A 20,744-nucleotide genomic window follows, 5' to 3' on the forward strand; every position below is an offset into this window, starting at 1 on the left:
ACGGCCGGTGTTGTCCCAGCTCTTATCTGCCAATGACTCGGGGTAGCTGTTGAATTGAACGAATTAGCAATTTTGGAACTCAATTGATCAATGTAGGTGACGGAAAGCATACAGCTTCCTCATGGAGCTCACCACTGCCTGCGTAAATGGCGATGAGGTGGGGTATGAAGCAGACATTGTGGAATATAGGCGGGCGGATTGGCGACGAAGAGAGTTCATAGACAATGCTGTTGTAGTCTGGGGTATGCGGTGATCAGGTGCAGTTCCGGGATGTCAGCAGGCCAGCGCAAAGTTGAGCTAGAAAATACCCCGCGAATGTAGAAGCAGATGAAGCTTTAGAAGAAGCGATGGAAGCCGAGGAGAAGCTGGCGCCACAGCTGCCCTAGTCCAGACTGGGGCTAGTACCCACCAGCCACAACGGCAGCTGACCAATCCGTTTCTTACGGTACGGTACGGGAGGAAGGAGAAAGAGGAACAATTCCAGCATGAAGGAATTCCGTCATCCTACATCGGAAGAAGCATCACCGCGCTGCCCACCCTTCTGACTGAAATCGCTCTTAACGACTCTCGGTCGCTTCACCTTAATATAATCTAATACCTCTAACTATCCAAGTACCTTATACTCCTTTGAAGTCGCCGCCCGGCTCGCTTGATGTACTCCCGCACCACTACCCTGTTGAGCAGAAGCTGCCGGTATCTTCTCCGCACCCCCGTCCATCACAAATCGCCGTTCTCGATTTCCGCGCGCTCCTTTGCGGCAGTCAACGCAGCCATGGCCGATACTTCGGGCGTTACGGCCGAGTCGCTGAAGAGCAAATTGATCGATCAGTTGCAGGCGCAGCATGTTGAGATCGAAGACTTGTCGGGTATGAGAGCGCCTGCTGATTAATTTCATCTCCATGAGGGAAATGAATGCTACACAACTATATGATTCCAAGACCAGATGTTGACGATAATGTTGTCTACAGGTGGTTGCGGACAGGCTTTCCAGGCCGTCATTGTCTCCCCCCAGTTCGAGAAGAAGACCATGCTTGCTCGCCATCGCCTCGTGAACTCGGCCCTCAAGGCCGAGATCGCTGCCATCCACGCCTGGACGCCCAAGTGCTACACTCCCGAGCAGTGGCAGGCGCTGCACCAGGGCTAACTCTGTTGTGAAGACGGAGGCTAGAGGAATAGGGACTGAATATATCCTGGGGATTGACATACCCTTGAGGGCATGCCGTCGGGCGTTGGGTTATTCGACATCATGGCTTTGCGCTGCCAGTTATGACTTATGGTTCGCTGGCTGTGGTTCTGAAAATAGAGTTCTATCGCAATAAATATTATGATATATTGTCATGTGAAGAGCCTAAGTATATAATTTTTTATATGCTAATTCTCTGGGCTGGTTTAGGCCAAGACCTTCTCGGCCGCAGAGACTACATAATCCGTTAGTAACAAACAATTTATATGCTGGTTTTTGGGACCATACCGTCAAGACCGATGTTGTCGGGCTCCACGAAAGCCTCCTTGACCTTGCCGTTCTCGACAAGCAGGGCGTAACGCTTGCTGCGGTTGTTTCCAAAGATGGAAGCGCTGTCGAAGGTCACATCCAGGGCCTCGGAGAACTTGCCACTGGGGTCACCCAAGAAGCGGATCTATCATGTAGCGTTAGTACACGGCACCGGGTGTTTCTCGTACAACCAGGTTATAAGATCACTTACGCCGCTCTTGCCCTCGGGGTCAAGGGAGGTAGCCCATGCCTTGGTGCTGTTGTCGGGTTAACCATGATACCCTCGATTAACGGATGACACCGTACGTGACCCGTAACTTACACGAAAGGGTCGTTGACTGCAACAACGAAGACCTGACCGGCCTCCTTCAGCTTGGGGTGGTTGATGAATCCAGGAACGTGGGTGGCAGAGCAGGCGGGGCCTAATTTCCGCCGAGGTGGAACGGTTAGCAATTTATCACCAGGGGATATCTCTAATAACAACAGCGACCACTCCTATCCAAGGCCGGGCCGACGATATCGGCACGAAGATTACATACTGAAGGCAGCAGGAACACCGACGATGACGCCCTTGCCCTTGAGCTCCTTGGCGAGGTTCACCTTGTTGCCGGGCGAGTTCTCAACCAGGACATCAAGGTCGGGGATGGCGTCTCCCTTCTGAACAAAAGCGGGTGCCGTGCTGTGGAAAAGGGCCCTTTGGGACAAGGTGCGAGGGACACCGGCGGTAAGACGACGAGCAGCAAACATGATGGCTACAGGGAGGAATGGATGATAATTTGACAAGGAATGTGTTTGGTGTGAGAGATTGAATATTCCCGTTGGGGGGTTGCCACAGGAAGTTTAAAATGAGAAATGAGCGATATGGGAGGTGGAAGGGAGGAAGAAGGTGGGAGCTGGATGGAAGTTGATTATTGTTGTTCCTGAGCTGGTGGAGCTTCCTCAGCTTTCTCCAGAAATAACAAACATTAATTTAAATTGCTCCCGTTCGGGGGGTCGGAACATTAAACATTGCGATGATTTCGGCATGGTCGCTTTTCGGCTGCAGCGCCCGGACGTCGACTGGAGAACGTGGGGACTTGCTAAGGAGGAAGAGGAGGATAAGTATAGGACTTTCAACTATCCTTGATGGTCGAATGGGTTGATTGAAACAGCCAACTGCCCTCTGCAGATAAAGCCACACAATAGTGCGGTTGTGAACAGAATTCCGGGACCTCTTGCTGGTTTCAAAACAATCATCCACGTGAAAAAGGGCGATAACGCCATAATTTAGGGCCCACTTATGTATGTATGTCTACATATCATTACTTCAGATTCGCTTCCCCCGGCATGTGGGAAGTAGTACCAGACACAAGGCCGCGATGAAGAGGGGGGGGTGGTGAGCATCGAATCAATCATACCGTGCGGACATCGACTCCGGCAAGATCTCATGGACCAGTCTCGATCGCTGCCTCAGAATCTCTGACAGCCTTTGTTCCCGCCGACTGACGGACACCAACCCTGCATTGTCTGTCTCTAAACTGCAAGGGTTCGTTTGCAGCATTCAAGTGGCTTTGGACCCCCGGGAGGGGTTTGAGTCTGGACTCTCAGCAGCACCTCCCCCATCTAGAACCTTGGCTGATAATTGATCTTATTCATGGGCTGGCTGGATGAGCGTGATAAGACGAGCATGAGAGGAGAAGACAGGAGTCGGATTAACCAGTAAATTAGTTGGGCACTTACTTACATAGTTTGTCTCGCACAATATCAATAGTACCAGCTTCCTTAGAACTAGTACATGATGTTCGGGAGGTGGCGTCTCCATGATCCATACTACTCCATAGCTCCTTGTGCTAAATTAAGAAAGAGCCCATCCGATCTCTCTATCACATCTTATGGCTCAATAAGGAAGACTGGAATTAGAATATGGCTATTTCATGGTCTGTCTCTGTTCTTTCTTTGTCATGTCGTTCTTACTTACACACCTGACAACCTGTTAGTTAGTTGTAATCATCTCTGGATCCTCGTATCGTCGGCTAACCCGCGAGAGGGGATCTGCAACTGTTGCCGAAATTGGGGCCCCCTGAGAAGGGAAGCCATCTGTAGTAGTTGAGGAAAGGATGGCCCAGCAGAGCAAAGTCGTGCACTGAAGGCATACATACATACTGTACGTAAGTAATGATGCAGTTGATTTGATTCTCTGGAACCCCACCTCGTACAAACCCGCTGGCTACCGCGGGGTCCGAGAGGAATGAACGAAGGCAAAAAGAGAAACAAGGATGATGGGCTGAGAGATAAACATCAAAACGGTCATTGCTTCCGTCCACCCCTCCCTCCGTATACCACGACACGGTCGTTCGGGTTGTTGATCGCTGCGCAGGATCCAAGGCCCCTCCACCTGAGGCAGCCTATCTCCATAGCTTCCCCCCCATCCTTTTTGTGCATCATTCTGCATCCATCAGGCGCACTGACAGCAGTCTTTGAACCGGTAATTCCGCCAGAAGAAGTGGTGGATACTGATCACTCACTCAGTCACACTTGCTTTGTTGCCTTCCTTACTTGGTGCCTTGTGCGTTTGTTTTTGGGTAATGGATATTCTCTTTTGTCTTTTTATTATTACCAAATGATTTTTTTCCTCTTCACCAGAATTCTTCATTTACCTATTTATTTTATTTTCCTTTTCTTCTTTCTCTCTCTACCGTTTCTTCTTCGCCTTATACTTTGTATGTATGCTGGGAAAGTTAAAAAGGAGGGGAGCATAATTCTTGGTGAACGATATTGAGTTGTCAGTCCCTATTAATTAGTTAGACCCGGGGGCTCTAAGATTTAGTTCCCAGTGTTAGGTTTTCGTTGGCTTAGCATTAAGAATTCTTCCTCTACCCCTCTTATGGATCTCCTTGCGTGAGGTCATCCCCCCCCAGTATTAGAGACAAGTGCTGCATGAGAAACAGCCTCAAGATACCCGTCAAACGGAGAATTTCAAATTGCCAGAATGCTTGGAGGACAAGTAGATACTAGAGAAATAGTACATCTCTTCAAAGTCAAGTAAGATTAACCGGAAGGGGTAAAGGGACGGAGAAGTGACAACCCAACGGGTGGGTTGGAAGTTGTGGCTAGTGACCACGTACTCGGGGGGGAAACCGGAAAACCCACTTGGGGCAATTTGGAGATGCGTCGATAATAATCAATACCACTAACCTAACTACCACTGCTACTTCATACATTTGACTACTGTAGATACTACAAGAAGAAACTTTGCTGGGCTGGGTGAACGTGAACCTGATTGCCAAATGAGAGTGAGCCATGGAAAGCAAATCACCGAACCACCTTTACCCACACGCCTGCCTTTTTCTAATCCACCCCCAACTCAGCCAGCAGCGCAGCAGCAGCAGCAGCAGCAGCAGACATGACAAGACAAGAGAGGGGGGAGAAGAAAAGCCCCTCGGTGTTTCTCTCTCTCTCTCTCTCTCTCTCTCTCTCTCTCTCTCTGCTACCTAACCTAACTACCGACCGTTGACTGATGATTTAGGATTTTATTATGATTGAATGTTATTTGATTTGATTAGTATTTTCTTTTTCTCTTTTTCCCCCCCTTCTTATTTCTTTTTTATCTTCCCCTCTTCAAGGGAAAAAAGGGCAACAAGACCAAGACTGAAAATAATAAATCCCAAAAAAATATCAGGCTCCACTAAAAGGAGGGACTGGAACTAAACCCGAACGGCATTGACTAATTAATCCCCATTCCTCCTACTTCCTCACTAACACTAAGGCTCACTAAACTAAACTTGCCTACCACCACCACCACCATCTCTCGACCACGACTACTACCTTACGCTCGTCTTTTTCTTTCTTTCCCTCCATTCCTCTTCTTTTCTTTCGTCCTCTTCTTTTTCTTGTCTGATCACTATTTTATTTCTCTCTCTCTCTCCAGTCTCCTTTCTTTCCCTTTTCCTTTGCCACCCGACATTTAATTTGACGACTGGCTGGTTTTTCTTCTTTCCCGTCCCTCCGCCCGTTTCTCGCCTTGCGACTTGTTGAGCCTGTTGCTTGTTCGATCGGTCGCGACCCATCTAGCCCACGATGGACGGTGGCCAGACCTCGACCAGCACCGCCCCCGCGGGCAACTCCAGCGATTTTGTAAGTGTCACCCTCGATAGCGACCGTTGTGAACCTCATGATCGCTATTATTTTCTATGCGATTATTCTTCAGTTTGCTAACATGATGGTTAGGTACGAAAACTCTACAAGTGAGTTGTTCCCCTCTTACTACTTCCCTGTACCTTGCCTGCGCTTCATCACTTCGCTTTCTCGTCCGCCGGGTTTTTCAATCTCAACCCCCCCGGCTTTTGCTGTCCGGTTGTCGCTGCGCCCTAGTAGAATCCAGCGATGCTCTGCATAACCTCGACATTTGATCATGCGTGCTAATCCTCATCGCAAAGGATGCTCGAAGACCCATCGTACGCGGAAATCGTGCGGTGGGGTGACGAAGGAGACAGTTTTGTGGTCTTGGAGGTATGGCGCTCTTCGCATCTCCCACCCCGTCTGCCTTTCCTGCGGTCGCAATCCTCGAGGCTGACCTAGAAATCTATCCAGTGCGAAAAATTCACCAAGACCATCCTTCCGAAGCACTTCAAACACAGCAACTTTGCCAGTTTCGTGCGACAGCTGAACAAGTACGACTTCCACAAAGTGAGACAGAACAACGAGGAAAACGGACAGTCACCATACGGACAGAATGTAAGCAACCTGCGCTTAGTGGCAGTCGATGCGATAGGTTCTAACTGTACTTGCTCTTCAGGCCTGGGAGTTTAAACACCCTGAGTTCAGAGCGAACAGCAAAGAATCCCTCGATAACATTCGACGGAAGGCCCCGGCTCCGCGCAAACAGGCCCAGAGCACCGAAGACTCGGTCCCGACACAACAAATAGATTTGCTGAACCAGCAAATTGTGGCTCAACAACAACAGATTCATCAATTACACGAGCGACACACACGACTCAGCGTCGATCATCAGTTGATGATGCAGGAAGTTATGAGGGTGCAGAAGACCATCCTTAACCATGAAAATGTTATCCACCAGGTGATGACTTACCTGCTCTCCGTTGATGCCCGCCAGCGGCGCGACAGCAAAGCGGCTGCTGTGCCTTTCCAAGCCCAGGGTCAAGCCGGTTCGACCCTGAGCCCTTCACAGGGCGCATCCATGGACGACGAGCCCTCGTCACCCTTGCAGCATGCCTCGAAGCTCCTGAATGATATGAACGCAGAGATTCAATTCAATCTAGGGGGCCTAGAGTCCATGGGCGAGCCACCGAAAACTACCGCCGTGGTCCCTACACCTGCTCTGGAGACTGCTCCCCGGAATGGTGTCGCGCGGCCCTCTGCTGCTGACGCCAGTGCAAATACTGCTATGGTCTATTCCAAGATGAACGGAGAGATCGAGCCCGTCGTCTACCCGGTGGGCGCCACCAACGGAATCGATCCTATGTACAGTGAACATGTCAACAACGTCCCGTATCCCATGCCTCCTAAACAAGAGATTGACGAATCTCGACGGCAATTCCCCGACAACCGGAAAAAGAGCGCAAACGTCGATCCCGGTTGGGTGCGCAGCCCCCATATTCTGCTCGTGGAGGATGATGCGACATGCCGTCAAATTGGTGGCAAATTCCTATACTCCTTCTCGTGCCTGATTGATACCGCGGTATGTTACTTTTTCAAAAGACTCGGAACTCTCTCGACTGACATAGCTTCAGTTTGACGGCCTGGAAGCGGTGAACAAGATCCAGGATGGTTCCAAATATGATCTCATTCTCATGGACATTATCATGCCCAATTTGGATGGTGTTTCTGCTTGCCACCTTATTCGCCAATTCGACAGGACCCCCATCATCGCCATGACATCTAACATTCGCAGTGACGATATCCAGCTCTACTTCCAGCATGGTATGTTCACCACCCCCTGGGCTCCTTAGTACAGCCACTCTTGGGTCGCTATGTTAGTGACTAACAGCATCAATAGGAATGGATGACGTCCTTCCAAAGCCCTTCACAAGAAAGAGCCTTCTCGATATGCTTGAGAAACACTTGGTTCACCTGAAAACGATGCCGCCGGGCATAGAGGCTCCCCAATCGGCAGCGGCCGTTACGATGGCCGCGCAAAGCTCGGCCGCCCAGTCAGTCAAGGAGGACAGCTCTCCTGGGCAATCGCCAGCAACATCGATGACTGCTTGGCAATCACCGGGCCAATTTCCAGGCATGACTGCCGTGGCTCCTAACGTTCCGCAAGTCCAAGGCCAATATATACCCGCCGCCCCTGCTGCGGCTGCATATGCCGTAGATCAAAGCGGAGTTCAGTATCCCGCACCCGCGGTGGCCCTTGCTACTACGGCGCCTGCGGCCGTCAGGCCGCAACCACCTCGACGACAGCTTTCGGAAATGTCGAGTGCCACCGAAAACCCCAATATGGCCAAACGGCCGCGCATGTACGCTCATCAAGCGCAGCCAATGGTTAACCCCATGCAAGCTGCGCGAACGGGCTAGATCGAGTGTCTTCCATCTCTCACCTCTTTTCTCGCCCTACACTAGATGAACAATGACCTTTACCCAATTCCCTTGGACACCCGCCTTCCCGCATCTCTCACCTCACTCCCGCTACGCCTCTCCACCTTACGATTTCCGTTGTTCTTCTCGTGATGAAGTCTTAGCCGTACGATACTGTTGTCTCGGGGAGTTGTACTGCTTCTGTGTTATTTTCCCGACGTTGCTCGATATATCCCGGTGTTGGAGGCGCGTGTTATTTACTTGCATAGGTTGCGAATCATTTTGCGGCAAACTGTTGCGTTGTTTTCGTTTCTACTGGCTGGATGACCGATGCAGTCGAAAAAACTGGTACTCGGGGTATGGCATCCAGATACCTTGGTTTTGGCAGCAGGACCTTGGGCTGGCAGCATGTAGTGTCTATTGTACGCGTCATATGGACTTGTTATTCTTCTTGTTGGGGCGCTTTGTAACCAGTCTCCGTTGTTACGTGGAAGGTCAATTTGCTGTGGGTCAAACAGTTAGCTAAGCATATGATGCTCAACAGCAGGGTTGTTGGGTCAGGAGGTAGGAATCTATAGAGCCAAATTCAAAATCTATTATTAACTCCCATCATTTCCAACCACATAGATACTATTTAACGTTCAGCATATCCAGGTCTAGTAACAGAGTGCAAAAAGGGAATATGACGTTGCAGGCGCCCACCACTTTTTCCACACCAGCCCCGGAGGTTGAAATGGTGGCCACCCACCAGTTGAGCGGAGGGGAGAGCATCATCACCACCCTCGTCATCATACGACCCAGCGAACCGATCTGCCCACCCGGTCCCTCCAAGCAGGCTGCACTTCCGATCTGGTGTTCATCAGCTTTATCCACGATAGATAAGGTTCTAGACCGTCGGTCCCTGAACAAGGGATATTCCTTCGAGTCCATGAGGGCCCAGGCCTTCGATGGTGTTCTGGACTCTGAAACCCCCGGCACTCGCTGAGCCACTGTGGCTGTACCCCCTTCTGCAACGGTTATTTAATCACGTGAAATATACATCACGTGCAATGTGACCAGGGTGGGGTTGTTTGTGAGTAGGAGTAGGAGACAAACAAGACAAACGGGCCGCCAGGTGGGATGAAGAAGAAAGCGTGACTCTGAACTTCCTCCGCCCGACGGCGCCGGGCTTGGCGGAGATTTTGCGAGTTGAACGCGCCCTGGGCGAACTTATTCATTGTTGCTGTCGGATTGTGCCGATTGTTCTAGGTGACTTTTTACGCCTGCCATAATTTTCCCACAATACCCTGTTACTGCTATTTCCTATTTCCTGGACCTACGCCGTATCTGAGTCTCTTTGTGATTTGAGGTGGGGGAATTTCGAGAAATTACTCATCGGTCGATCTACATACCGTTCTTGATGTGAGTGCGCAATTGTGTGCCCTCAGCGCTCTTTGATGGAGGTGATGGACCTGGATTGTTCTGACTTGCTGACGCTTTTGGTGTATAGATGGGCCCGAAACAAAAAGGTGGTGCGGCGAAGAGGGGAAATGCCACGGAGGAGGTAGAGGAGACATTGCAGGCTGTTGTATGTTATTCTCGAATCGCAGAGGGGAGGTTGATGGTTTGTGGTTTTGGGCTAATGGCGCCGTGTGGCTTTAGGTGCTTGCAGATACTTTCGAGACGAGGTTCGAGCCGTTCACACTTGAGAAGCCTAGGGTATGTGTGGTTGTGCTGCTGCGTTGACTGTATGCATTGATGGTGGGGATTCTGAAGGCTGACGCAGAGTGATTGATCTAGTGTCTCTTGCCGCTTGCGAACACTCCCTTGATTGAATATACGCTCGAGTTTCTCGCCAATGCCGGTGTGGAGGATGTCTTCCTGTACGGCGGAGCGCACTCCGATCAGCTGGAGAAATACATCAAGTACGTGCGGGCTGAGACAGGATATGCTGGAGATATGCTATTGTGGTTGCCGGGCTGACAAGGAGGATTTGCACAGTGCGTCCAAATGGAGAGCGCCATCGTCGCCTTTCAAGCAGTTGACTTTCCTCAAGTCGACGTCGACGTCGGTTGGAGATGTCATGCGTGATCTTGATGGCAAGCATCTCATCACGGGCGACTTCATCGTTGTCAGCGGTGATGTTATCAGCAACTTGCCTATCGAAGGCGCGCTAACCAAGCATCGTGCTCGCCGTGAAGCGGATAAGAACGCCATCATGACCATGATCTTGAGAGAGGCTGGCCGGAACCACAGAACCAAGTCCTCGTCTGTGTCCCCTGTTTTCGTTATCGACCCCACCAAGGACCGTTGCCTACACTACGAGGAGATCGACCATCATTCCCCCGAGTCTTCTCGCCTGAACATCGACGCGGAACTCATTACGACACACCAGGAGATTGACTTGCGCCAGGATCTGATCGACTGTAACATCGATATCTGCACACCCGATGTGCTGAGTCTCTGGTCCGACAGTTTCGATTACCAGACGCCCCGCAAGCAGTTCTTGTACGGTGTGCTGAAGGACTACGAGTTGAACGGAAAGACAATCCACACACACATTGTTAAGGACCACTACGCTGCCCGGGTCCGGAATCTGAAGGCGTACGACGCTGTCAGCAAGGATGTCATTTCGCGGTGGGCGTACCCTCTGTGCCCCGACACCAACCTGCTTCGCGGCCACAACTACGAGCTTCGGAAGGGAAGCCTGTACCAAGAGCAGGGTGTGACTCTGGCCCGCTCGTGCGTGATCGGTCGGCGCACGGTCATCGGCCAGGGCACCAGCATTGGAGACAAGACGACGGTCAAGAACACTGTTCTCGGACGCGACTGCAAGGTCGGCAAGAACGTCACGCTGGATGGTGCTTATATTTGGGATGGCGCTGTCATCGGCGATGGAACGACTGTCAACCAAGCCATTATTGCTGACCGGGCAGTGGTGGGCAAGAACTGCACCATTGAGCCTGGCTCTCTGATTTCATTTGATGTCGAGATCGCCGATGGTGTCAAGGTTAGCGACGGAAGACGCATAACGACAGCCTACCGGGAGGAGGACGATGAGGTGCCGGCCAGTGAGCCCGAGGTTGTTGGAGAAGGCGGCAAGGGATATGAGTACGTTCCTTATGATGACGATGAGGACGAAGATGAGACGGCCAGCAATGCTTCGTCTGGTTTGAGTAAGTGCATTCTGCTGCTCCATTTCTTTGAGTCTGTTTGGCTAACATTACTTTCGCAGTTTACAATATGGCGAACCTGTCTCTCTCTACAGAGTCTATCTCGACGCTTTCCTCCGAGATCTCAGAATTCGGCCGGTCTCGTTCGGGTAGTTTCAGTACTACAATGTCCGACGACGAGGACCAGGACCACTTTGTCCACGATGCCGCGGCTAGTGTCTACGACAGCTTGCGGGATGGGGTCACATCCGACGTGGTACAACTGGAGCTGGTCAGTTTGCGTATGACGGCGAATGCTTCCGATCACCAGGTCCGACGAGCCGTGGTCTCGGCGTTCATGAAGCGCATCCAGCAATTGATGGACGGCGGCAAGGGAGCGAGCGAGGCCATCCGAGAGATTTTCGGCAAGTACAAGGAGATCGTAGAGCGGTCATTGTTCGATCGCGACAGCGACGAGAAGCCCGATCAAGTGGACTTGCTGGTCCTCCTGCAGCAGGACCTGGCGCACCGCAGCCGTGGTGACACGGTCATGCTCTTCACGGCCAAGGAGCTGTACGACCTGGAGATCGTGGAGGAAGAAGCTTATGAGCAGTGGTGGGCCGATGAGCGGTCGAGCAGCACGGAGGAGATGCGCCAAGTGCGCAGCCAGTCGCAGCAGTTTGTGGACTGGTTGGCCAATGCGGAAGAAGAGGAGAGCAGCGAGGAGGAAGAGAGTGATGAAGATGATGAGTAGATGATATAGACCATAGCCTAGAACACTAGCAGAATTGACCAAAATTCAATGACAAAAAGGGGTTACTCCATTCATACTATTGCAGAATACCCATCATACCCAGCATGAATGGAGCTGCAGCCGATGAAGCGTTGAATTGTTGCTTGTGCTTTCAGTGCCTTTCTTTGGGTGCCTAATATCACAGGTATCAACCAGGCAGTCACGGGTATTACCCAAAGAAGCAAGTTAGATTGCCAGGTGAATCAGGTGACGATGGAATGAATTATTTGTTTGGCGATCGCCTGGTTCTTGCCTTGCTTCAGCCAGCACCATTCCAATAATAACTTCAAGATTGTTCTGTTTGTTTGCTTCTAGATACGACTTAGATCCTACCAGGTGGATAGACGACCGTGCACACATCATCTTCATTATTGTCATCATAGTACCCCTGTGATTATTGCTCACTACTTGACTCGGTAGTCGGTTAGTTACATGTCACATTGACTAAGAGGCGTGAGGGGAGGGGGGAAGAAGACCAGCTGTTGTCTTCCCAAGGTACTACTACCGTACTAGTCTATCTGTTCATCTATCTTACTCCGCACTTCTGGGAACTTTCTCTTCGATGTGCACGGCTCTATCTGCCTTTACCTGTTCCTCGAACTGTCTCTCCCCACAGTTTGGCTCTTTTGGTGGAGTTCATCCCCCTCTACTTAGAACTTGGGCCTCCTGCTGCAGTTTGACCCTGCCAAGTCCCTAACATTGGAGCCGCGATCGAGCATGATAAAGGGATACATCATTCCCTTTTTTCCTTTTTTTTCACCCACTGGATCATTCCTCGAAATAGGGGATCCCAGTGCTGAGAAGATATTTTCGGATCGGAATCCACCTTTTTTATTATTTCTTTCTTTTCTGATATTCCCCTTTTGAATCGAATCCACTGTTGCAGTTCTATCGAATCCAGAAAAAAACGGACCCCACACCCAGAATCCCTCCCGTGACGTCCGCCCGGCTGTTAGTGACACAACCCGCCCCTCCCTTTTGCCCAAGCAGTTGATTGAACATCATTAAGCTCTCTCCACGCAACGATCGGCTGAGGGCTAGTGCTGCCCTGTTCCCCTCGTTCCTACTACCACTACCCTGTTTTCTTCTTCCTTATTGTCATCAGGGTATTTCCGTATTCCCCCCTTTTTTTTCATATCATCAAAGTTCCTGCTATTTCCGGTAGGCTGCGGGCTGTGTGTTGTCTCGAGAAAAAGAGGTCTCGACATCCCATCTCGAGGCCTACCTTTTTTTCGCGTCAGCACATAATACCGGCTTGCCACGGGCAGAAACGCTTTCACCACGCCTCCCCTCACGAGAAAGAGGAAGGCGGCCGCGGCGACGCTTGTAGATAACGAACCCAAAACAGCCGCCACCAAGGCTTCCGTCGCCCTTTCGCCTGCCGCCACCGCAACCTCCTCTTCGGGCCAATCCTCCCGCAAAAAGCAGAAGCCCGCGGTCCAGGACCCTGACTCGGATTATACCATAGCGACTCCTGGTAGCTTTTCGGTTCCCGTGCGATCGAAGGAGGAGGAGGAGGATATCGATACTCCGGCGTCTACCAGCATGGAGTCGGATGAGGACTTCATGAGTGTCGGGTCGAGCCCGGATGATTTCCTGGATACCCAAGGAAGTGATGTCGAGAGTCTTGGGGAAGGTTAGTGATTGGGTTGACTACTTTTCTTTGGTTACATGGTCATGCTGACGATATCCTTCTTGCTTACTGTACAGACTTCGGTGACGATTTCGACGGCGGATTCTCTAAAGATAAGGATATCATCGCGACGAAACGAAAGCCTTATGAGGTTGAGTTTACTGTTCTGAGCCCGGAGGATATCGATCGAGAACAGAACTTGCAGATTAACGAGGTCTCCTCGATCCTTGGATTGCCCCCAGAGTCGTCGGCTATTCTGCTGCGATATGGACGATGGAATCGGGAGAAGTTGATCGAGTCATACATGGACCATCCCGAGAAGACGCTGGAGGAGGCAGGCCTCGGCACCAACTTTGATGGAACGCCAAAGACTGAAGTGATACCAGGGTTCGTGTGCGACATCTGCTGCGAGGACGGGGACGACCTTGAGACATATGCCATGCGTTGCGGGCACCGCTTCTGTGTGGATTGCTATCGTCATTATCTGAGACAGAAGATCCGGGAGGAGGGTGAAGCAGCGAGGATAGAATGCCCGAGTGATAGCTGCAATATGATTGTGGACTCGAAGTCATTAGGTCTTCTGGTGACAAACGATCTTAAGGAGAGGTGAGAATTGCAGCATGTCCTTTACTGGCCCTGTTACTGACGCTTTTTAGATACCACGCGCTTCTTACACGAACATACGTCGATGATAAAGACAACCTCAAATGGTGCCCGGCGCCCAACTGTGAATACGCGGTTGACTGCCCTATAAAGCAGCGTGATCTTCGTCGTGTCGTACCCACTGTACAGTGCGACTGTAGGCACTATTTCTGCTTTGGATGCACACTAAATGACCACCAGCCAGCACCCTGCACGCTGGTGAAAATGTGGCTCAAGAAGTGCGAAGATGATTCCGAGACGGCGAACTGGATCTCTGCCAACACCAAGGAGTGTCCCCGATGCCACTCAACGATCGAAAAGAATGGTGGATGCAACCACATGACGTGTCGCAAGTGCAAGCACGAATTCTGCTGGATGTGTATGGGACTGTGGTCTGAACACGGCACTAGCTGGTATAACTGCAACCGCTACGAGGAGAAATCTGGATCAGATGCCCGAAGTGCGCAGGCGCGATCCCGGGCGTCGCTGGAGCGATATCTCCACTACTATAACCGCTATGCCAACCATGAACAGTCCGCCAAGCTGGACAAAGATTTGTATCTTAAGACGGAGAAGAAGATGACGAGCCTGCAGTCGCAGTCTGGACTCTCATGGATCGAGGTGCAGTTCCTCGATACCGCATCGCAGGCACTACAGCAATGTCGCCAGACGCTGAAGTGGACATATGCCTTCGCCTACTACCTCGCCCGCAACAATCTGACGGAGATCTTCGAGGATAACCAGAAGGATCTGGAAATGGCGGTGGAGAGCCTGAGTGAGATGTTCGAAAAGCCCGTACCGGAGCTGGCGAACTTGAAGGTCGACATCTTGGACAAGACGGCGTACTGCAACAAGCGCCGGGTGATCCTCCTCAGCGATACTGCAGAGAACTTGAAAAACGGTATGTCTTTTGTGATTTTTAGTTGCAAATCTATATATTGACATGCAATTTCCAGGGGAATGGTCCTTCAACGTGGAATGGTAGACTACAGTATATAGAATGATCGAACTTACATCCTGTTGAGGCGCCACCCTCCCCCACTACTTCCTCAGCCGGTGGACGAGCTTCACGACGTGCATGACGACAGCGCATATGGTTTCTATCTATCTGAACAACTCTCTCTCTCTCTCACTCCGGCGTCCCTGATGTTCCTGGATGGTTCGTTATTCGTATGTATCAACTACTTCTAGGCGATTTCTGTGCTGTACTTGTCATATATTTCTTCTTCCACATTTTTCTTCGAAACATATTAGTCAGGGGACTATTACTATCCGAGTTTGCCATTTCCATATTCAACGCCTCGAAGAGGGGAGGGATGTATTTGAGAGGCATGCACATGATGTGAACAGACTGAGCCGGGTGGGTAGGTGTCTAAAATTGACAAGTTGTGGGAGATTGTATGAAGAAAGAATGTCCGAGTAGGTAGATGCCTTATACGGAGGATTATAGTTAACAACTATTACAGTCACAAGGTATCTATGCTTATGCACCAGCTAGTCTGACTAGCCATAAAATGGAAATTTCGGTACTGGTGGAGAAAATGACAAAAAAAAAAAAAAAGTGAATATTGTACACAGAATCAACCTCCTACAGAATGATCCCACGTAGCAAGTCAGTCAGTCAGCGATGATCCACTAGATACTAGTTTACTAGCCAGTTACCTTAACTTATCTAGTAAGTAGTAGTAGTAGTAGTAGTAGTAGTGCCAAACGCCAAAAGCCAAATCCCCAACAGCCAACGGCGCCAACTCCAAACACTGACTACTCTCTAGTACTCTACTCAGTCTCATACCCTTTTAAGCCTCGCTTTATATTACAGTATCCCCGAGCCAGGCATATACTTTCCTATTGAAAAGTAGAATAATGAAAAAGAGAGGAATATCCATAAAAGGAACTTAACCCCGAGCCAGCACCCCCAAAAAAAAACACCCGTGGCGAAAAATAATAGAGGAAAAATTTATTCTAGAATATATCTAAAAGAAGTGGAAAGTGTTAATCAATCAGATAAGCCAAACCCGCTCGCTGGCTGGCCCACCCCAAGAGGAAAGGAGGGAAAAAAAATTAGAAGAGATCATCTGCACAGGCTGGCATGCGGCGCCGCGGTGTGCCGTGCCGAAGTTTTGACTGATTGATTGATTGATTAAATGGATTCCTCCGTGCTTCGGCGGTTTGCTTACTTTACTTTACTTAGTCTCCATCTAACTGACTAACTACGGAGTAAAGTAATAGTCTGTTCGCTTCGTGCCGGGGAAAAGAAGAAGGAGAAAGGGATATATATATTTTTTTCTTCCCCCAGGTGATTAGATTAAGTAATAGATTTAATGGATGCTTTTTATGGGAAATTACCGGTTTAATGTCGCTGGATTTTTTTTTATACTGGATGGATGGATCGGGGCGAAAAGAATTCATTATTCATTATTCAAGAGTACTTCGGAGTAGTCGGTTGGGTTATGGAGATGGATGGGGCTCCGTCATCGGATCTGTCGTAGTTAGTCTTGCCTAGGTACTTTGGAGGTTGGTTAGTAAGGTAAGTTGTCTAAGGCAGTCTAGGTCGGGGTTGCTGATTCAGCAGGTAGATAGTCAGTCTGTGTGTGTGTGCCTGTGTGTCTGAGTGCAAGGCAAATGGCAAAAAAAGAAAAAATGGAAATTTTTGGGTAGTTCCGAGGAACACGTTTAGTAGGTAAGTTAGATAGTAATGTTTGGTTATCATGCGGAGGATAGGCACATAGTGGGTGGAAATTGGAATAAGGATAAATTGGGGAGAAGCGGGCTAGAAAACACAAGGAATCAGGATGGAAGGAAGGGAAGGGAGGCAAGGCTGGAATTTATCAATCTCTCCATCTAAATTAATAATTTTACCGAAGGGACGAACTGGTGAAAGTTCCTCCCTCAATCTATTTACCTATGACTATCTTACCCACTATCTAACTATCTACTACTTACTTGGGAGTAGTTTAGTTATGAGAAAGCTGAACTAAGTTAACTAACAAATAAATTACTGCTGCTCCGGGCGGAACTGCCGTACATACTGACTGATACATCCTCAATACCACTGCAACAGCTGCATCCACGCGGGGATTCGGCCCGGTGAAACAGGTTGAAACCACCTCCGAACGGTATTAATGACCCGGGACTTGCTTTGCTCCTTTAGTTCACCTTCAGCAGCAAGAAATTCCCGACTGTCCAGAAAGATTATTATTTCCTATCTTTCGCCAGTCCGTCCTCTGCTCTCCTCCTCTCACCTTTCTCCTCTACTCCCCTCCCTCTGAGGCATTGAATAACTTCTTCCTCCCCGTCTTGTAATCGGGCTGATCCTACCTTTCTCCTCTCCTCGCCTCCTCTCCGTCTCGCTCCCTCCCCTTCCGCCCGATATTCTTCCTCTCGGAGTCCGGCTTCCTCTCCGCTCCGCAAGTCCGTTTTTCTGCGTCGGCATTTCCATCCTCGACCAAGTACCTCTCCACACTCCCAGCTCGACCATCCCCCCCCCGAGCTGTCCGATATTCGATTCTTCTTCTGAAGAATATAAAGTCGCCTCTTTCTCTAGCGACAGCAGCTGTGATACCAAACCAATCAAGCTCCATGGCGTCTCCCGAGCAGATTCCCGGGCAGGAATACGAGTATGTCGACCGTGTTATTTTCTCCTTCGTATTCGTGGCGATTTCGCTTGTTCGCGCAAGGCTATCTGCAGGGACTATCTCGTCAGCGGATATTTCCTGCGATTGACTGCGCTGTCCGAATTATTGCATTTTCCGGAGCGTTATTTGGAAACGATCTGCTTTCGGTGTTGGAATCCGCAGCTAACCCTCCATTCTGATAATAGCTATGAAGCCCTCCCCTCGAACTACGGCTTAGGCCGGAATATGCTGGCTGGCGCTTTTGCAGGAATAGCAGTATGTGGAAAACACCGTGGTGAATTGGTGACTGGGTTCCGGTGGTTGTGCTAATGGGTGCCTGGCTGTTCTAGGAACACTCTGTTATGTATCCGGTCGACTTGCTGAAGGTACGTTGATGCTTGTAGGGGAGGTTTGAGATGGGTTGGAGGTGCTGGAGATTGATCGCTTCATCTCTTCTGTTGGACTTTGCGGGTGCGGTGGGCTAATGGTGGGGTTCGTACAGACACGCATGCAAATCCTGCATCCCTCGAACGGCGGGCTCTACACAGGCTTGACTAATGCGGTTTCGACCATCTACCGGATTGAAGGCTGGAGGACGCTATGGAAGGGCGTCTCGAGTGTTATTGTTGGTGCTGGTGAGTGCGACAATTCCGGGCGCGCCGTTGTGGGTGCTATCGCGGTGGAGGTTGACTTGGTGAATTTCTAGGTCCGGCTCATGCCGTTTACTTTGGTACATACGAGGTTGTTAAGGAGATGGCCGGTGGAAATGTGGACGATGGGCATCACCCCGTAGCAGCTGGTAGGTTTGGGTGTTTCGCTTGGAGGTGCGATGATTTTGGTGCAATTGCTGACGATGCCAAGCGCTGAGCGGTGCGTCCGCAACCATTGCTAGCGACGCCTTGATGAACCCCTTCGATGGTGAGTACTGCGCCATTTGCGCTCCATCCTTCTTAGTCTGTTTTTGGGGGTTTGGCTAACTGAAGCAGTCATCAAGCAACGCATGCAGGTCCATGGCTCGGTACACAAGAGTATCCTTCAATGCGCCCGCTCCGTCTACAAGACAGAGGGTCTCCAGGCGTTCTACGTATCCTATCCCACTACGCTTTGCATGACGGTGCCTTTCACCGCCACTCAGTTTGTCGCCTACGAGTCCATCTCCAAGGTCATGAACCCGTCGCAGGATTACGACCCGTTCACGCACTGCATGGCGGGAGGTCTGGCGGGTGCATTCGCCGCCGGTATAACCACCCCGCTTGACGTTGTGAAGACGCTGCTGCAGACCCGAGGGCTGGCCCAGAACGAGGAGATCCGGTCGGCCAAGGGTCTGTTCAACGCTGCGGCCATTATCAAGCGGCAGTTTGGCTGGAAGGGATTCCTGCGTGGCGCTCGCCCCCGCATCATTTCTACCATGCCCAGCACTGCCATTTGCTGGTGAGTTTCCTTGCAACTTCCGACGGACCCATTGCAAAATTACCCCCGACGCTTGCGCATTGAAAACGGTTGCTGACGCGATCCTACAGGACCTCGTATGAGATGGCCAAGGCCTACTTCAAGGGCCAGGTGGACAGCTAGATGCAAGCACGGCTTTAGCTAACGACCCGATCGCATGAATCCGACACAATCCAGCTCAGCGACCCTTTTTGACCTCTGGTTCCGACCTGACTCGTCCGCGGACCCAAGAAAAAAAGACCCATTCCCCAAGAAACCATTAGTCACATGAATAGGAAGAAAGCCCGACCAAAACCAAAACAGAAAAAAGAAAAGAAACGAACCGACTGAGAAAAAAGATAGTCTTGTTGAACAAGCAGTCAAAAACAGAACAAAACGAAATCTTCGTCCTTGCGAGCATCACGTGCGCAGGACGGACCCGATCGAGCGCTGCAGGCTGAAATGAGCTCAACTGAGCTACGGGCGGGTTGAAGCTTTCTGCAGCTATCATCCCCTTCTCCTTGACCTCCTCTTCCTTTCTCCCTTCCTCTTCTTTTTCCGTCTGCTCTTGTTCTCGTTCGTCCGGGGGATTGCGCCAACTGCCGAGGCTCTCGGACTTAATTAACGCAAGCCCGAGCGATCACGAAATAGAGAACGGACCAGGAAAGGAGGAGGGATCCTTGACCGACTCCGAATGGGGAACCTTAACCTTCTGGCGTGTATTTATCTGTTATGAACGGGGTGCTGATGGCTGGGCTTGATGGACGATGAATTCAGGCCTCCCGGGATGTTGGTGAGTGCTGCTTGTTCGTTATTATTGTTTTGAGTGCTTGGATCTGGGCCCTGAGCAAAAAAAGAAGGGCCCGGCGTATGTTTCAATTCGTGCTTCAATCGCGTTACTACTGGCGTTGGCATGCAGGGGAACATCTGGACGAGTTTCCTATATGTTTTTCACTTCTTCTGGTTGATCCTCGAGTTGCATTTTATAAGTAGTTCTGGTTGGACGTCTTTCATTTTTTGTGCCCCCAATTTTTAATGTTCGGATACAACTTTGCGCATCTGTCGGGTTGGATGCGGATGTTTCTGTATGTACGCTATAGAGGACCGGGATGACCATACTACCTATCTATCTATCTACCTATCTACCTATCTACCTACACCTATCCATGGCTCTTTTTGTGTGCATGAATCAGCTTCCGAGACACGGTGAGACATGATTTGAATGGAATAAATGAAGTTGTAGGGACTCTGGGGGTCTCGAGGGGCGATTCCCAAGCAAAACCGCATGGCCGCCAAAGCCGGTAACCAACGACGTCACGCAGAAAACTGGGGAGGGCAAAACCGCCGCCGGATTCTGTCGTTCTGCTGCTGCTTCTCTTTCCTTGCTTCTTTTCTGGCACTTTTCTTTTCCTCATTACTTATTACTTCCTACTTCTTAACGTTCCCTCCCATGCTTGAGTGTGTTTTTATCTTCCTGTCATTCAATTGATCGCAT

At 50.4% G+C, this 20,744-nt stretch overlaps 8 protein-coding genes across 8 annotated transcripts; 7 read left to right on the forward strand and 1 right to left on the reverse strand.

Annotated features, from left to right (window-relative positions):
- Positions 1–511: 511 nt before the first annotated feature.
- BO87DRAFT_375779 (BolA family protein) lies at positions 512–1,316 on the forward strand. Its single transcript, XM_025623129.1, has 2 exons — positions 512–866; positions 969–1,316. The coding sequence occupies exons 1-2, from the start codon at positions 773–775 to the stop codon at positions 1,142–1,144; spliced, it is 270 nt and encodes an 89-aa protein (XP_025480462.1). The 5' UTR covers positions 512–772; the 3' UTR covers positions 1,145–1,316.
- A 73-nt stretch (positions 1,317–1,389) lies between these two features.
- BO87DRAFT_396183 (peroxiredoxin family protein) lies at positions 1,390–2,239 on the reverse strand (the record flags this gene model as incomplete). The annotated part of the gene is made up of 5 exons (XM_025625233.1): positions 1,390–1,418; positions 1,472–1,637; positions 1,704–1,749; positions 1,815–1,914; positions 2,032–2,239. 5 exons carry the CDS (start codon positions 2,237–2,239, stop codon positions 1,390–1,392), a joined length of 549 nt encoding a protein of 182 aa, XP_025480463.1.
- Positions 2,240–3,319: 1,080 nt separating this feature from the next.
- On the forward strand, positions 3,320–4,342 carry BO87DRAFT_34094 (uncharacterized protein). The gene is made up of 2 exons (XM_025620678.1): positions 3,320–3,408; positions 3,519–4,342. Exon 2 carries the CDS (start codon positions 3,720–3,722, stop codon positions 4,248–4,250), a length of 531 nt encoding a protein of 176 aa, XP_025480464.1. The 5' UTR covers positions 3,320–3,408; positions 3,519–3,719; the 3' UTR covers positions 4,251–4,342.
- Positions 4,343–5,770: 1,428 nt separating this feature from the next.
- On the forward strand, positions 5,771–8,147 carry skn7 (putative stress response transcription factor SrrA/Skn7). The gene is made up of 5 exons (XM_025620716.1): positions 5,771–5,980; positions 6,062–6,205; positions 6,267–7,169; positions 7,222–7,411; positions 7,488–8,147. Exons 1-5 carry the CDS (start codon positions 5,909–5,911, stop codon positions 8,006–8,008), a joined length of 1,830 nt encoding a protein of 609 aa, XP_025480465.1. The 5' UTR covers positions 5,771–5,908; the 3' UTR covers positions 8,009–8,147.
- Positions 8,148–8,690: 543 nt separating this feature from the next.
- BO87DRAFT_425074 (uncharacterized protein) lies at positions 8,691–8,993 on the forward strand (the record flags this gene model as incomplete). Its single annotated transcript, XM_025627276.1, has 1 exon — positions 8,691–8,993. One exon carries the CDS (start codon positions 8,691–8,693, stop codon positions 8,991–8,993), a length of 303 nt encoding a protein of 100 aa, XP_025480466.1.
- A 504-nt stretch (positions 8,994–9,497) lies between these two features.
- BO87DRAFT_396185 (translation initiation factor eIF2B catalytic subunit epsilon) lies at positions 9,498–11,893 on the forward strand (the record flags this gene model as incomplete). The annotated part of the gene is made up of 5 exons (XM_025625234.1): positions 9,498–9,575; positions 9,650–9,706; positions 9,788–9,912; positions 9,989–11,163; positions 11,223–11,893. 5 exons carry the CDS (start codon positions 9,498–9,500, stop codon positions 11,891–11,893), a joined length of 2,106 nt encoding a protein of 701 aa, XP_025480467.1.
- A 1,293-nt stretch (positions 11,894–13,186) lies between these two features.
- On the forward strand, positions 13,187–15,192 carry BO87DRAFT_306581 (RING finger protein; the record flags this gene model as incomplete). The annotated part of the gene is made up of 4 exons (XM_025619365.1): positions 13,187–13,568; positions 13,643–14,171; positions 14,222–15,108; positions 15,164–15,192. Coding segments are annotated over 4 exons (1,827 nt in total), but the record flags the coding sequence as incomplete, so codon positions are not given.
- A 2,456-nt stretch (positions 15,193–17,648) lies between these two features.
- mrsA (putative mitochondrial carrier protein) lies at positions 17,649–19,461 on the forward strand. Its single transcript, XM_025620736.1, has 8 exons — positions 17,649–17,824; positions 18,028–18,097; positions 18,172–18,207; positions 18,324–18,456; positions 18,528–18,620; positions 18,683–18,739; positions 18,808–19,252; positions 19,342–19,461. Exons 1-8 carry the CDS (start codon positions 17,787–17,789, stop codon positions 19,391–19,393), a joined length of 924 nt encoding a protein of 307 aa, XP_025480469.1. The 5' UTR covers positions 17,649–17,786; the 3' UTR covers positions 19,394–19,461.
- Positions 19,462–20,744: the final 1,283 nt, after the last annotated feature.

The sequence above is a fragment of the Aspergillus neoniger genome (assembly GCF_003184625.1).
Source record: "Aspergillus neoniger CBS 115656 unplaced genomic scaffold BO87scaffold_13, whole genome shotgun sequence".
In the NCBI taxonomy this organism is placed as follows: Eukaryota; Fungi; Ascomycota; class Eurotiomycetes; order Eurotiales; family Aspergillaceae; genus Aspergillus; species Aspergillus neoniger.